Source organism: Ochotona princeps, chromosome 10 (genome assembly GCF_030435755.1).
Source record: "Ochotona princeps isolate mOchPri1 chromosome 10, mOchPri1.hap1, whole genome shotgun sequence".
In the NCBI taxonomy this organism is placed as follows: Eukaryota; Metazoa; Chordata; class Mammalia; order Lagomorpha; family Ochotonidae; genus Ochotona; species Ochotona princeps.
In genome coordinates this window covers 31469068-31486160 of record NC_080841.1, presented here as the reverse complement: position 1 = coordinate 31486160, position 17093 = coordinate 31469068, and the positions used below count along the sequence as shown (strand labels likewise).

Genomic DNA, 17093 nt, shown 5'->3' with positions numbered 1-17093 from the left:
GAAAAATCTCATTGCCCCAGCTTGTCGCTGGCCAGTTGAGGTAGGGTATGTACACAACTGGCAGTATTTCTTGTTGTCCCTGGGTTTACTGCTTGCCTGCAGCACGGCCTGCAGCCCTCAACAGCGGATGTCCCCTGTCTGTGCTTCAGGTGTCTCACCCCTTTTACTTGGGTATCATCCCAGGAGACAAAGGTCATGGAAACTTTTGATTTCTTTGTAATAAACTGTCTGAATCTACTAAGGGCTTTTTGTTTTTTCTGCCAAACCTGCCAGCCCTGTCTTGATACAGGCAGCCTTGGAGCAAGTACAAAGGAAATAGCTACCTTATCTCTAAGATTTTCTGTAATGATGGACTTTACCACTGGAAGGCAGGTTTGGGCCTATTTTTTTATGCTTGTGTCCCACCCCCAACACACACACACACACACACACACACACACACACACACACTGATATAAAGTACCTGCTTCGGATTTGGCCTCCAAGTCGTACCTTTTGGTTTGCATCTTGTCCTCTCGTGACTGCACAATGTGTGCAAATGTCCCCAGGAATTTCAAGAAGCTACTTCGAGTGATAAAATAATGCCTTCCTGTGTCTTCAAAGTATCTTGTGCTCAAGTCTTCCATGCTCATGTGGATTTGGACACACGTTAGGGCAAGACTCTCTCTCAAGTCCTGAAGAATAATATTATTATTATTATTATTATTATTATTTAGGAATTAAGACAAATTTAATGAAATACACTATAAGAGGAGAAAGCTGAACACTAGGACTAGCTTGGAATAGTTTGTCATTTATGAAATGTGGAGTTGCAGAGATAGGCTGGGTGTATAAGGCCAAGCCTGGGTGTGTAAGGCCAAGGCTGGGATAGCAGTAAGGTGCAAGAGGCGATGAACCCTCTCATGACTGATGGGATGCCAGGCTCAGCTCTCACAGGTTTTTATACGCATTTTTGCTACAGCCATCCAAGGATGCAAGGCACCAACAGCTAGAACGAATGGTGCTTTAAACAAACAAAAAACAAGCCTCTCATTTTCCTTTCTTAAAGTGGTTGCCAAGATCAAGATACTCAAGAAAATGTCTTTGACTGAAAGGAAACTGTGACATCTGTAAATGCCCAGAGGATACATGCATGGGCAACCCCAGCATTTCCCTTGCTTAGACTGGGTGAGATTCTCGCTTCGTCATAAACCAGTCACGGTTATGCATCTCCAGTCTATCTAGGACATTCAATTGTTGGTCACTTTTAACTAACTGCCTTTTGTTCTGCTGCCAACTCATCTCTATTGTCCTTGAACATTCGGAGAAGTCAGCAGATGAACTCATTTCTGGGCCCTACACATGGAGTTTGGGTTCTCTCTGTATTTACAATATCCATTTGAGTCCTTCTTGCCACTCTTCTGTCACCTGGGTCCTGTGCAATCTTCAGTTTAATCACTCCAGAACACATTCTTCCTTGCTTGGGGCTCAAAATTTCTGAACTACTTTCATGTTGTTGCTTCTGCTCTCATGTCGTTATGTTTTTGCTGTTGTAGTCAGAGCAATCTGGTCACACGGATGATCACCACAGAACAGGCTGTGGAGACGGAGGCCGTTCTCCTGCATGGAAATGCGCTGTTCACAATACAGGCAGGACAGTGAAGGCCAGGTGGTGCAGAGGCTCTGCTTTTTGGACACAGGGCAAATCAGAGGGCAAACAACACGGGGAACAGACAAGGGGCCAAGACAAACCCTTGACACATTTCCTAATTTGGCTTTGGGCTGCCTGTTTTTTGCTCACACAGGCTTCACTGCCATTCAGCAACATAAGATCAGACAGGATACAGCAAAAGCAATACTGACGTGTAGAATAGCAACCCAACAGTGCAACTCTAGGACACGGAAAAGCAGGAGTAAATCAAACACAAGATTAGTCAGAAGGAAAAAGTAACAATCAGAGCAGAAACGAGCAAAATGGAGACTTAAAAACATGCAAAGGATGAACGACACAAAGGGCCAGTTTTTGTGAGAAGATGAACCAAATCAATAAACATAAATAGACTAAGAAAAAAGGAGACCCAAATACGTAAGACTGAATATCAAAAAGCGGACACAACAATGGATGTCACACAATTACAAAGGCTCCTTAGGGAATATTATGAACCACCAAATACTATCACATTAAGAAAAAACTGCATTTTTCAGAAGAAAAATTGAAATGGCTAATAGACATATGGAAAGATGCTCAAGGCTTCCTAGCTGTCAGGGAGATACAAATAAAAACCACACTGAGATTTCATCTGACTCCAGTGAGGTTGGCCTGTATCCAGAACTCTACTAACAACACCTGCTGGTGTAGATGTGGAAAGAAAGGTATCCTCCTTCATTGTGGTGGGAGTGCAGGCTAGTACAGCCACTATGAAGTCACTATGTAGAGTGCTAAGAGACTAAACATTGACCTGTTGTATGACCCAGCTGTCCCACTGCTGAGAACATATCCAAAGGAAATCAAATCTTCATATGAAAAAGAGATCTGTAATCCTACATTTACAGCAGCACAATCTACAATACCAAAGATACGGAACAACCCAGATGCCTGTCAAAAGAGGAGTGCACAAAAAAACTGATACATCCACTCCATGGAATACTACTCAGCCATTTAAAAGATTGAAATTCTACCATTTGCAACCGAATGGTCTCAAGTAGAGACCATTATGCTTAGTGAAGCAAGTCAGTCTCCAAAGGACAAATATATGTTCTCTCTGATATAAGGCCATCTTCATGCAAAATACAAGATCATTAGCCCTTTCAATACTGTTTTTGCTACATCTCATGGGTTTTGACATTTTTGTGTTTCATTCATTCAAAAAGCTTTGGTTTTTCTTATTAATCTTTCACTGACTCATAAATCACACACTGTTGATTTCAGGAAGGTCTTTGATTTTCTTTTTCATTTCTTCAGTGATACATTGGTTATTCAGTAGCATGTTATTAACTCCATGTTGTGGTGGACTGTAAACTTGTCATACATATATAGCCATTATTGTATTGAGGTACATTCCTTATATGTCTAGTTTATATTTGTTGCATCATTATTCATAATAACCAAGATATGGAATCAAATTGAGTAATCATCAATGGATGACTAGTCAAAGAAAATGTGGGATACAGAATGGAGTGTTTTTCAATCATAAAAAAAGAAGGAAATTCCGTCATTTTCAGCAACATGGATGGGACTTGAGGACATGATGTTAAGTAAAATAGTAGGCTCAGGAAGGCCGGTGCTACATGGAATATTAAAAAGTTGCTCCCAAGGAAGCAGAGAATTGACAAGTGTTTACTGGAAATTTGGAAGCCGATGGGGAAGAAAGGCATGCAGAGGGGCCTGGTGAATGGTGACAGTGGTGCAGCTGTATTGAGAACTAACTTCTAAGGTTGTGGAGCACAGCAGGATTTGTGGCTGACAGCTAAATATTTCAAAATAGCGAGTAACAGAGGATTTTATAACATCCCCAACAAAAGAAATGAACTATGTTGGAGATGTTAGCTACAAGAATTGTCCTAATTTGGTCATTCCACATCATAGACATGTATTGAAATGTACTGAAGTAAGTTCAATCACCATATATCAGTCACAAATAAAAAATGTATTTAGGGCTTCTCCCTCAATATTCCCTTTACCTCAGATATACGAAGGAAACAATAGGGAAATAATAGTCTAACCCACTTCCCTATAGCCCTTGTACCTTTTTACCCTAGTTAACAATGTAAAGATTCTCAAAAATATAATAAAAATGTATTTAAAAATACTATCAGATGCTGTAAATAAACTAAAACTTTCATTTGCAGTAAATATTTACCTCTTCATTCTCTAAATTCACTTTTTCTCTTAAGAAAGAGTTGGCTACTATAAGGAGAGCTTCTTTTGGCCACTTTTCGTACCAATCAATTGTGCAGGAGCTAACCACAGACGGATACGCTCTACAGTACTGGCGGAAACCGGGTCCTGAAGGGCTCATGACCACAAAAACATGCAGGTTCACATACACTTTCTGAAAATGAATGCCAATGAAAGGTGTTAAAATCAACCCATTGCTTTAAACGGTTATCTTGAGAATTCCACTTAACACTTGCTTTCATGCTTTCCTTAATGGCAAGACTAGCGACAAACCAATTAAATTCCTGCCCAAACCAGAGTTCCTCTGAGGGAAAATGTGAGTTGCATGGAAGCCCTAGTGAGGACAACAGGTGGTTCAAGTCCAGGTGGCTTAGATGGACTGGGAAGGGGAGGTGCTGGACTCAGGCTGTATATCCCTTGTGCAGGAATGTTCTGGGGCTTGAGCCCAGTTCAGCAAGACAGCACAAGGCAATGGATCTTACTTTGTAACTATTCTCTGGGTAGGTGTGGAAGTGTGTGTGCACTTACGACCCAGGGAAATGCAAAGCGAGAAGATGGTCAACAAAGCACAGGTGGTAGGCAGAGGCACCAACAGAGCCTGACAGGATGGACAAGGTGTCAGAGGTGGCGGCTACACCTCCCACAGCTACAGAATACCAGCCAAGTAATACCAGCTCCTGGCCAAGGCTGCATATCCCAGGCTAAGTGCTCGTTGGCTTTGAAGTGTGTAGCCCTTTTCTTCCTAAGACCTGGCCGTGCGCCGCTATCCCAGGGTTCTTAGCAAGACTGGGTTTGGAGCGCGATTCTTTCCTTCTTATTCTCACCTGTCACTTGGCAGTAAATCACATTACTGACAGCAGTCTCAGAGGGTCAGGATTTTTTCAATTCAAGAGTCCAACTTGGAGCACAAAAGGATATGACCTTCAAGTGCCCAGCCATCTATTTTGCCAAATGAGTACAGAAAAACTGAAATGACTAAAAGGTCAGATCTTTTCTGAGAAAGATCTTTTCAGAGAAAGACAAAGAGTGGGAGGAAGAGAGAGAATACAAGAGACAGAGATCTTCCACGCGCTGGTTCACTTCCCAAATATCTATAGCCGACAGGGGCTGAGCCAGCCAAAGCCAGGAGCTCAGAACTCAACGTGGGTATCCCACATTAGTGGCTGTACTGGAGTCATCACTGTCTGTCTCCCAGGACATGCACTAATAGGAGGCTGGATGGAAAATGGAGGTGGGACTTGAACTCCAGCACTCTGATATGGGAGGTGGGTGGCAGCTTACATGCTGTGCCACAATGCCCATGCATTCCTGGAGTGCTCTATTCTTCACACTCCAAGTCAGAATGCCATTGTTCTTCCTTGTATTGAACCAATTAGCAATACATATGAATAATGAAATAAATACCTAAAATCTAGTACTGGGATTCTGTATTACACTAACAAGGGACTAGAATGCCCTAAATGATCATGGTAACTTCCAGCCTCATTGGTAACATGAAATTTTAAAATGTAACTGAATCCGGCATCCAGTCACATTACACTGTTCTATTTCACTGTTCGCATTTCACTGAATCACTGTTAAAACATCATCCGTGGTACACTAAGTATCTGTTGAGTAATGTCTGGTGGCCAACAGGATCAATTTTCAGATGATCCTATGATACACAAAAACGGACACAACTGAGAGACAAAGAGTAACTCGTGGCCCATCCCCAGGGGACATTTGTGCTTTGAGTCATGTCTTTCCATTCAGTGAGCTACTGATCAATTGCCATCATGCCAGAAACACATAGAAATGCTAATTCCCTCATCTGGTGTCAACATCTCACAGTCACCCGGCTGCTGCATCCATTCTCTGCACCCCCTTCTCTGGCCCATTTATTTCTCTCTGTATCTGTTACCTTCTGGTTAACTTTAGGGCTGATCGAAGGGATGAAACCTTTTATTTATTTTTTTTTTTACTAATACAGCCCCAAACCCTTAGCCAGGAAGAAATCTCACTGTAAAAAGTAGTCATTTGACCTTTCATTTGGTTGTCTCCAGTTACTATTTCTTTAAAAAGTCAATGATAGACTCAGAACCATGTTCATCTTGGGTTGACCCAGGGGTATGGTATGTGTGGGGTGGGTGGGTGGGGATTATTCTAAACTTACATTAAGGAAACTAAGGAAGTTTTATCCAAATTGAAAGCCATGTATAGAGTGATTAATATGCCTTCATTTTAATACAAAGTGATAAGTACCTTTTGGAATAACGCAAGTAAAGACTGTCTATCATCCACGTAGCCAGGATCTTTGACCAATGTTCTGATTCTGATTATGATGTTGTCCAACTCCTCATTTTCAAACAAATCAGGCATTTTCCTTGAGTTGACAAGGCAATTCAAATCTTCCAAAATGAATAGCTTTGGAGAAAAGCACAGTTAAGAATAAACAAATTATTCATATATTCTACTCTACACACATCATCTTGAGAAAGTCACAGTACCGAAACGAAAATAAGGCTTTTTAAAAAACAAGCTAAACTCTTAATTTAAAGCCATCAAAACTTATTTTTCAGTTAAAAAGGCTTTATTGAGCTATTCATTCACTCAAACGTAAAAAAACCATAAACCTGGTATTGACGCTATGCCAAACACTTGTGTTGGAGGAGTTTTGAAACAGTGGGCACATAACACGCTGGATGGGACCCCTGCTCCAGGCAGCCTACACTTGTGTTTGAATAGCAGACAAGCTAGAAAGAACACAGCTGCTCCAGGGCTCCCAGGACAACGCGGAAGGTAACAGCGGAGAATCAGGGCTGGGAGAAGGTCGACTGGAGGGGTTATTAGAAAAGCCAAAACATTTTGCTTTTCAGAATAAAGCCAAGCTTCCCAGATTGTAAATGTGTCACAACACTTGGGTTTACCAATCAAAAATGACCCGAAAGAAAAAAAAAATAAAGTAGTATGGGATAGGCCTAGCATTAGAAGCTTGAAGCAGCAATTAAATGTACAAGTATATCTGGGTCATAAATAACACATGATGTTTCCAGGAAACATTGCCACAAAGGAGTAAGTGCCATCAAGATGGCATTCCAAATGATTTTTTTTTTCTTTTTGGCTGTGACTGGCCATACCTGGAGCAAAGTAAAAGAGCTAAAAAAAGGAGATGGTATGAACACATTTTTTTTTTCCCAGAATGTAAAGAAAATGCTTTTTTTTTTTTTTTTTAAGATTTATTTATTTGTATTGAAAAGTCAGATACATAGACAGGAGAAGAGACAGAGAGGAAAATCTTCTGTCCAATGATTCACTCCCCAAGTGAGCACAATGGCCGGTGCTGTCCTGATCCAAAGCCAGGAGCCACAAACTTCCTCCAGGTCTCCCACGCAGGTGCAGGGTCCCAAGACTTTGGGCCGTCCTCGACTACTTTCCTAGGCCGCAAGCAGGGAGCAGCATGGGAAATGAAGCTGCTGGGATTAGAACCGGTGCCTTTATAGGATCCCAGTATGTTCAAGGTGAGGACTTTAGCTGCCAGGCTATCGTGCCGGGCCCACAAATGTATCTTTCAAGCAAAGTCCTAAACCTATTGTCAAGTGAGCAGAAGAAGGACAAACAGAAACAGAGTGACTACAGATGACAAGTGTGCAGGTCACACATGGTGGGGCACACATCATTACTCTGAATACCCTGACAGAACTCAGGTATGTCAACCAACTCGCGTGGCCTAGCGGCTAAAGTTCTCGCCTTGAAAGCCCCGGGATCCCATATGGGCGCCGGTTCTAATCCCGGCAACCCCGCTTCCCATCCAGCTCCCTGCTTGTGGCCTGGGAAAGCAGTTGAGGACTGCCCAATGCATTGGGACACTGCACCCATGTGGGAGACCCGGAAGAGGTTCCAGGTTCCCGGCTTCGGATCGGCGCGCACCGGCCCGTTGCGGCTCACTTGGGGAGTGAATCATTGGACGGAAGATCTTCCTCTCTGTCTCTCCTCCTCTCTGTATATCTGACTTTGTAATAAAATAAATCTATCTTAAAAAAAAAAAGACATAGGAGCTATTTTCAAATCATGTTTATTCAAAGCAATCTACAACCTGTGGGTTATGACTGGATGAGGTTGGATAAGATGGGTTAGTAGAGCTACAGACATCATTTTCTTATTTTCTATTAATTATCAAACTTCTCAGCAGAGGGCTATGTAAATGAAAACGTAAGAGATAATAAAAGCAAAGTCCTTACTTGATCTAGGTGTAAGTTAGAGACCATCACCACAGTGGGGTTCCCTTCTAGTCCTGCTTGAATAAAAGCCTTTTTAACGACTTCTCTGAACTCTGCGTACCCAGAGCTGGGAGACTCAGGCACTCGATACAGTTTGTGTTCTGTTAAGTAACAGGCCAAGGTCGTGCAACTCTCTTTTCCACATCCCTTTGTCCCAATCTGTGGGAAAAAAAAAAAAACCAACACCACACCCCATGATTCCAATATATTTTTTGAGAATCCTTTAGGGGATGGTGTTTTCTTTTTTATGTTCAGCATGTCAATAATAAAAATATCTAAGAATGTTTTCATTTATTATTTTTTAAGACATAGGCTTAAACGTTTAAATATTAAGTTTATAAGGCATTCATTCACATTCAATATTTTCATTTGTTCTCTTCATACCCTCTGAAAATCACAGAAAATGATCTCACTGGAAAGATAATTGGGAAAAACATCACCTCAAGGCTTATAAATCACTACTGTGTCATTGCTGATACTGAATTCTTCACTGATAATAAAGTAGATCGGTATTTTCCCATTCCTGATAAGTGCTTTTTTGGCAAGTACAGCAGGTATTACCTTTTCAAATCAGCTTCACAAAAGCAGAGTTCACAGACGACATCGGTGCACAAGTTAAATATTTTTTATGAAATTCACATATTTATACACTGTAACCACAATCCAGTTTTAGAATTTGCATTACTTTAAAAAGATCCTTTGAATCCATTTGTGGTCAATTCCCGTTCGGAAGACTAAGCTGGAATGGTCACCAAGCTGCCTTGTGTCTGGGCGTTTTAAGTGGGTTATGCAACACCAAGTCCATCGCATCTACTTTCTCTCACTTGCCAGAAGAGTTTTGAAGTTCTTTGTATCATCAGTTTGCTACTTTTTGTGCTGAACAACATTCTGTTGTATGACCCTACCTACCACAATTAGTTAATCTGTTCACCACTGAAGGTCATTGGTTGGTTCCCACTTCTTGGCTATTCTGAATGATGCTGCCAGGGAGATTTGCATACAAGTCTGTGTGCACATTTGTCTTATTTTCTCTTCTGTAGATATATAGAAAGGAATTTCTCACTTATCTGATAAATCTACATGACACTCTATAAGAAATGCACAAACCATTTTCAAAATAGCTATATTTTACTTACTACTAGCAATGCTTGAGAGTAATTTACCTGCTATACTGTCATCTTCTTGATTATAGTTTAAGTTCATTGCTGAGTACTATGGTGGACTTAATTTGTATTTCCATCACTAATGATGTTGGACATGTTCTCATGGGCTTATTAGCCATTTGTATAGCTTTGATAAAACACCTATTCAACTATTTCATCCATTACAATAAATTTTAGAAGAGTATTACATTTCTAGAAAAACTGCGGACAGTGCAAAAAACTTTGTGCATACCCTACAGTTTTCCACATCATTCATATCTAACTTTAGTTTAGTGAATTTGGTGAAATTAATAAATCAACATTAGTGTGTTTTCACCAGTTAAGTCCACACTTCATTCAGATTTCATTTGTTTTTATCCAATATCCCTTTCCTGCTACAGGAGCCCTGCAGCATACCCCATTTCTCTTACTGTCTCCTTTAGGCTCCACTGGCTGGGACTGAGTCCCAGACTTGTCTTTGATGATTTTATAGTTTTACTGACTAGGTGTTTTGTGGAATGCCTCCCAGTGGGAACTTTACTGATGTCTTTCTCTTGTTTATACAGAGGCTACAAAAGGTGACATCAAAAATTTCAGGGAAATGAAAAAGACGTTTATTCTGAAGGAAAAATTTTAACATCAATGCACAGTTTTTATAATCTAACTACAGTTCGTTGGCTTACTAAAACGCCAACTCAATGGCTTCCAGTACTGGGTACTCATGACTGAAGTTGTTACACTCATTTGTGTGCATGTGTATGTGTGGGCATAAGTTTTCAAGTCAGCTGGGCAAATACGCTCACTGGCTCATATGGCAGGGCTATGTTTAGCATTTGAATGAAACTGCCAAACTGTCTTCCAAAGTGACTGTGCCATTTTGCATACCCACCCGCAATGAAGGAAGAGTGTCTGTCACTCTGTGCCATTGCCAGTAGCTGCTTTGATCAATGCTGTGCATGCTGGTTACTGCAGAAGGCTTTCCATGATCTCTTTCTGTTGCCGCCCCATGAGAAAATTGACAGGGAGCATTTTTACACAACCATCTGTGGGGCATTTGTTTACTTTTAATGGGATTTTTTTTATAACTAGGACAATGTGGAAGGTGAATGAAGACAGGATTAGTCCTTTTTTTTTTTTTTTTTCAATCTGGATGTCCTTTCTCTCCTTACTCTAGCCTAACGGTACTGACCACAACCTCTGGTATTGTCTTACATACAAATTGCGAGGCATAGGGCTGGAGTATAGCAGGCAAAGTTGTACCTGTGACACTGGAATCCCATATGGATACCAGTTTAAATCCTGGCTGCTCCACTTCCAATCCAGCTCCTTGCTAATGGCCCAAGTGCTTGGGTCTCTGCATCCACATGGGAAACCTGGAAGAAGCTCCAGGCTCCTGGTTTCCATCTGGCCCAGCCCTGGCCATTGTGGCCATTTAGAGAGTGAATCAGCAGACAGATTTCTCTCTGTCTCATCTCATGTCTTTAATTGTGCCTTTCAAATAAATATAAATAAACCTTAGAAAAGAAATTGTGAGGCTCTACATTTTTGTTTCCAATCTTAGGGGAAAAATACAAACTCTTACCATTAAACACAATCCTGCCAGCCTGCCTTCCTTTCTCTCTCTCTCTTCCTCCCTCTCCCTCTCTCCCTCTGTTTCTTTCTCTTTTCTTTTTTTCACATTTTACATTTTATTGTTATTATTATCATTTTATGATACAGTTCCATAGGCTCTTGGTATTTCACTTATCCCAGACCAGTTCACCTCCACGACCTAGGTCCTCTATATCATTGCTGAAGTATAGTTCTTCATACACAGTCATATGTCCATCATTGCGGAAATGGACAATGGCAGAGAGTCCAGCGTCCTACTGTCAAGATATAGGAAACAGTTTCACTGTAAGTCCATCTTTGTCTGGAAGTAGAAATGCATACTACATTGTAGCCTCACATCTGGATGTTAGTCTCCATTTCACAGCTACTGTACATCCCCTCAAATGAAAAGTCATAATACAAAATCAACATCAGAAAGAAAAATCGAAGTTTACAATGCCATGAAGTTAAATAACATTTTACTAGACATGATGGTCTCCATTACACAATTACTATACATCCCCTTAAATGAAAAGCCACAAAACAAAATCAACATCAGGAAGAAGAAATTAACAACACCATAAAGTTAAATAACATGTTACTAAATGACTAACGTGTAGCGGAAGAAATGAAAATCAAGAACCTTCTTGCAGAAGGTCATTGAATGACTTAATCAGAAGAAAGTATTTGGAAGAGATGAAACTAACAGAAAACATCAAAACCCATGCGATATAGTTTCTGCTGATTTTTGTTGGTGAAGTGTGTCTCTTCTAGACAACAATAGAAGGGTTTTGTTTTTTAACCCAGTCTACTAATCCATGACATTTGATTGAGCATAAGACATTTACATTCAGGGTTAATATGTATGGATGGTACTTTGGTCCTATCATTTTAGGAATGGGTTGTTCATTGGTTTAGTCTTCTGTTGTCATTTTACTGGTATGTTCTTCCCATTTGCGTTTGGTTTGGTTTGGTTTGGTTTGGTGCTATTCCTCTTCTCTGTCAAGAGAACATCTTGAAGTATCATTTGTAGGACAGGTTTGGAACAGGCAAATTCTTTTAACTTTTCTTTACTATGGAAGAATTTTATTTCATTTTCAAAGACAAAAGAAAGCTTTGCTGGATATGTTATCCTGGGCCGACAACTTTTTCTTTTAGAATCTGGAATATGTCACTCCATTCTCTTCTTGCCTGTAGAGTTTCCTGTGAGAGATCTCCTGTGAGCTTAATTGGCATTCCTTTATATGTCAATTGAATTTTTTTCACATGCACATCTAAGGATCTTTTCCTTATGTTCAATTGAAGAGCGCTTGATGATCATGTGTCTTGGTGAAGATCGCTTTTGATCAGACCTGTTGGGAGTTTTGTGCCTCTCCTGGATGTTGTTTCCCAATTCTTTCTCTAGATCAGGGAAATTTTCCTTTATTATTTCATTAAATACATTTGCAAACTCAGCTTCTCTTTCTGCACCTTCTGGGACTCCCATAACTCTTACATTTGGCCTCTTAATAGTGTCTTTCAATTCTTGAATACTTTTTTTGGTCTGATCCAGCTCTGCTTCCAGCTTTTTGTTTGCTTCCCTCTGATGACAGGAAATATTTTCCAATTCTGAGATTCTTTCTTATGCTTGCTTCATTCTATTTTGGAGACTCTTCATTGTACTTTCAATTTGTTCTACTGTGTTCTTAATTTCTGATAAATCAGTCTTAATTTGCTTTATTGCTGTTATTGCTTGTGTAAAATATTAAATTCTTTGAACTCTTGTATGTGCTTCTCATTGTTGATCAGAAGCTTTAAAATGAGTTTTCTGAATTCTGTGTGCCCCATTTTCTCGATGTCTTCTTCAGTTAACTCTGAGGTTGGCATAGGGTTTTGCCCTTTGCAGGGGTTTTCAGTAATATTCATTATGCCTTTGTCTCTTCTTTTGCTCTTGATCATTGTACTTCTGGTTAGCAGAGTCTTCTCCTTGGGGCAGGTTTTTTTTTTTTTAATTATTATTATTTTTTAATTATATTGTTGACAATCTTTACATTGTTAATTATGGTAAAAAGGTTCAGCGGCTATAGGGAATTGGGTAAGACTATTATGTCCATATTGTTTCCTTCTTGTATCTGAGGTAAAGGGGGATACTGAGGGAGAAGCCCCACCCAGTTTCCCACCCACCCCAGGTCCCGGATATGGGGCGTGCTCTGAGCTCCAGCTCAAGTGGTTTTAATAGTTCACCAGTTATGAACTGCTGCCATTTTTGTCACTCCCAGCTCGGTGAGGTCGTTGAAGAATCTACTGGTTGACATAGTCCATCATAGAGTCTTCATTTGCCCAGTATTTCGCTGCCAACATATAGCTGAGGTGGTTGACTGACTTGTTCTTTCTTCTGTCTTTTCTTTTTTTTTTTTTTTAAAGATTTATTTATTTTATTACAAAGTCAGATATACAGAGAGGAGGAGAGACAGAGAGGAAGATCTTCCATCCGATGATTCACTCCCCCAAGTGAGCCACAACGGGCCGGTGCGCGCCGATCCGAAGCTGGGAACCAGGAACCTCTTCCAGGTCTCCCACATGGGTGCAGTGTCCCAATGCTTTGGGCCGTCCTCAACTGCTTTCCCAGGCCACAAGCAGGGAGCTGGATGGGAAGTGGAGCTGCCAGGATTAGAACCGGCGCCCATATGGGATCCCGGGGCTTTCAAGGCGAGAACTTTAGCCGCTAGGCCACGCCGCTGGGCCCTCTTCTGTCTTTTCTTGGCTAGGGTTCTGAGTCCAGCATTTCGATTGGGCAGGTTTCTAAACTGTGTCACCCAGAGGTCTACAGTTCAATTATACTTATTGTCGTTGGTACACAACTTTTTTTTTTTTATTACAAAGTCAGATATACAGAGAGGAGGAGAGAGAGAGGAAGATCTTTCGTCTGATGATTCACTCCCCAAGTGAGCACAATGGCCGGTGCTGCGCGCCGATCCGGAGCCAGGAACCTGGAACCTCTCCCAGGTCTCCCATGCAGATGCAGGGTCCCAAAGCTCTGGGCCATCCTCAACTGCTTTCCAAGGGCATAAGCAGGGAGCTGGATGGGAAATGGAGCTGCCAGGATTAGAACCGGCGCCCATATGAGATAGTGGAGCGTTCAAGGCGAGGACTTTGGCCGCTAGGCCACACCGCTGGGCCCAAGTACACAACTTTTTGCTTGCAGCCAATTGTGCCACTCCCTCCAGCGAGTTCCAGGTCTGGGTTCTTATGTTAGATGTCCACAAGGAATTCTGTAGCCCCGACTCCTGGCTCACCAATCTCCACCTCCTGTGATATCGTGCTGAGGCTGCACTGTTGTCTGTACAACCTTTCTCCCATTTCTAGTTGGAGCAGGTTTCAGGATTAGGGAGACACCAGGTGTCCTATATAGCTAGGTTGTTGGTGGTGCTGATCTTGTCGGAACCTGTTGGATATTAGGTATGGGTGCCACATGGACCTATTTTGACCTGTACGATGCCACAGTCAGTATTATTTTCCTGTGGGACCAATGCAATGCACGGAACTCAGTGAGTTCTTGCGAGCTCAGCACATGCGCAGTTCACTGTTGTCCCCTGCAGTCCTAAAGTATTGCCACAGTGTACAAAATGGCACCTGACGTGCCGCTACTAGAATTCTTGATCTTTTGTCCATCAGGTCTGAGAGCTACCCAGACCTGTCTTGGGTGGAACCTGTAGAATGCCACGTTGCTGCAGTTCACTGAGTCAGAAATGATTTCATTCCCAGCCCAGCATACGCTCAGTCCTTTCCCTTCTTATGCAAAATGGCGCCCAATTTGGCTCTAGGGGGCTGACTGGTCTATGAAATCCACCCTGTTCTCGCACTGTCCATCTGAGATCTGCTGCTCTGTCTCTGCTCCTGGTCAAATCAAACGGACCAGCAGGATGGACAGTTCTTTGTCTGGGTTCACCTCCCAAACTCCCAGTGAAAGTCCCTTCCCACCTGGTTGCTGGTAGAGATCCGGCTGCTGGTGGAGTTCAGATCACTGTTAGCTGAATGCCGCAGTCATGGCAACACCACACTGCTGTGTCCGCTGCTTTCTTGTGTCTGTCAGTCTCCAGGTACCCCTCTGCTGTTGTTCTGTCCTCTCCTATTTCCTGGATTGTGTCCTCTCTGCTTCATCCTGATTAAATGTTTCTCCGTCCAGTTAAACGTGTCCTTACCCTATATTTCACCATCTTGATTCTCGATTTTTCTTTCTTCTTTTTTTTTTCCTTTTCTTTCATGGATAAAGCTGCTGCCTGTAACATTCATGTCCTGGCTGCCTCACTTCTGATACAGCTTACTGCTAAATCACGTGGGAAAGCAGCAGAAGACGTTCCAAATGCTTGGGTCCCTGCACCCATGTGGGAGACCTGAAAGAAGTTCCTGGCTCCTGGCTTCACAGCCCTGCCTCTTGTGGCCATTTAGGGATTGAGCTGAGGATGGAAGATCCCTCTCTCCTTTCTCTATATATCAGACTGTTGGCAACGCCCTCGTCGCCACGTACCCCGAGCCGAGCGGAGGGACTAGGGTTACAACGCAGACAACGCAGAGAGACAAGACAAGGCAACACGCAGTACACCGAATGCCGATCGATGACAGATTGATCTTTATTGCAACTCCAGACTTTCTTTTATACTCTGCTTAGCTCCTCCCAGTAGTGGCCACCCTAAATCCCTTCAGTTCCTCCCAGTAGTGGCAACCCTAAATCCCTTCAGTTCCTCCCAGTGTTTATCCAATCCTCTAGTGGCCACCCTAAATCCCTTGAGTTTTATCCAATCCCTTGGCAGATAACTTGACAATAGGAAGCAGGAACTTGCGGTTAAGCCAGTGGCTATATGTATCAGGCCAAAATTACCAATCCTGTTATGCTCTGAGAAACAAGCTAAGCTGTGGAGTTAATCCTTGGGAGACCGGGGCCTGCATGTCCCCCTTTTTTTGTTTTTTTAATGGACGCCTGTCTTAGGTTGTCTAGCAGTCAGTTGACGCCTTACCCGTCATGGGGAGCCCCACCTGGGGAATCCCTGTCTTAGGTTGGTCATCAGCGCTGCCAGATCTTACCCGTCTCTGGCTGCCCATCACACCAAGTTCACCAAACTTGAGCGTTAGGGTTTTCCACAGCCAAAACCATCATGGTTTGTCAAATAATGACCTGCTCCCAGGCTTGTTGCCTGCATAGGCGGCAAAGAAGACTAAACAGTACTGCAATCATGGCTACGACCATCAGCCTCATGGCCAAGATTCCGCTTTGTTCCTAAAACATCCATGCTGCCAGTTAAATGCCATTTCACAGGGGTAACACATATATGATGGTAAATCGGGGAGCAGCTGGAGATCCCATGGGCAGGATATCAGGAAGTTGCACCACTGCTGTCAGGGTCTCCTATCCTGCAAGAACATCATTAGGAGTGGGATCATGTTGAGTTGGAGCCAAGGAGATTTGTCGTGTAAGTCTCTCGGGAACCCATCTAGGTGTTTCTTCATCCTGGGGAAAAACACAAACAGAGCCTCGCCCCCACGTTAGTACTGGATCTGGTCCTCGCCATTTATTTGTGGCCAGATCTTTCCATTTTACTTGGCCTTTATTCTCATTAGAAGGGCGAAGCCAATGGCGCTCTGCAGGAGCTACATCATTAGTGACAGTTAAAAAATTTAACACATAGATGGCAGATGCCAGTAAGGAATGGGGTGAGCTGCAATGCTCAGCCACATCCCCCTTCTTTATTTTTTCTAAATAAACTTTAAGGGTGCGGTTAGCACGTTCAACAATGGCTTGACCCTGAGGATTATAAGGAATGCCTGTTTTTTGAGTTATATTAAAATATAGGCAAAGGCCTGTAAACAATGGGCTTCTTTTAATTTCTCTCAAGCTGTTCCTTTACCAATTCAATTGCAGCCTCTAATTTTTAACCCTGTCACAGACTGGTTGGGGGTCACCTTGAAGATGTCTGCCCAAACCTTTTCCAGGAAAGTATCCCTGTCTATTAAGCATATTTGGCACAGGCTGAGAGGTCAATACAACATTCATGGCACTCAACAAATCTCGTCCCCACAGATTGATAGGAATATGTGGTAAGACATACGGCTGGAAAACTCCTGAATGCCCTTCTTGATCCTTCCACCTTAACAACCTGGCACTTTTCTGTGGCTGAGAAGTTCCTATCCCTTGGAGAACGGTTGGGGTGGCCTCTAATGGCCAGGAACTTGGCCACTGTGCCTGGGATATAA

At 42.3% G+C, this 17093-nt stretch overlaps 1 protein-coding gene across 15 annotated transcripts in view; it reads right to left on the bottom strand.

Annotated features, from left to right (window-relative positions):
* DNAH14 (dynein axonemal heavy chain 14) overlaps positions 1-17093 on the bottom strand; it is a 230288-nt gene that overhangs the window by 60234 nt on the left and 152961 nt on the right. For 13 of the 15 annotated variants that reach the window (XM_058669242.1, XM_058669230.1, XM_058669231.1 and 10 more), the window contains 4 exons: positions 8095-8292; positions 6119-6280; positions 3840-4031; positions 493-674 (listed from right to left, as the gene is read on the bottom strand). In XM_058669242.1, coding sequence (XP_058525225.1) covers positions 493-674; positions 3840-4031; positions 6119-6280; positions 8095-8292 — 734 coding nt within the window. The remainder of the gene's footprint in view (positions 1-492; positions 675-3839; positions 4032-6118; positions 6281-8094; positions 8293-17093) is intronic. The other 2 variants (XM_058669236.1, XM_058669237.1) reach the window with 2 other exon arrangements.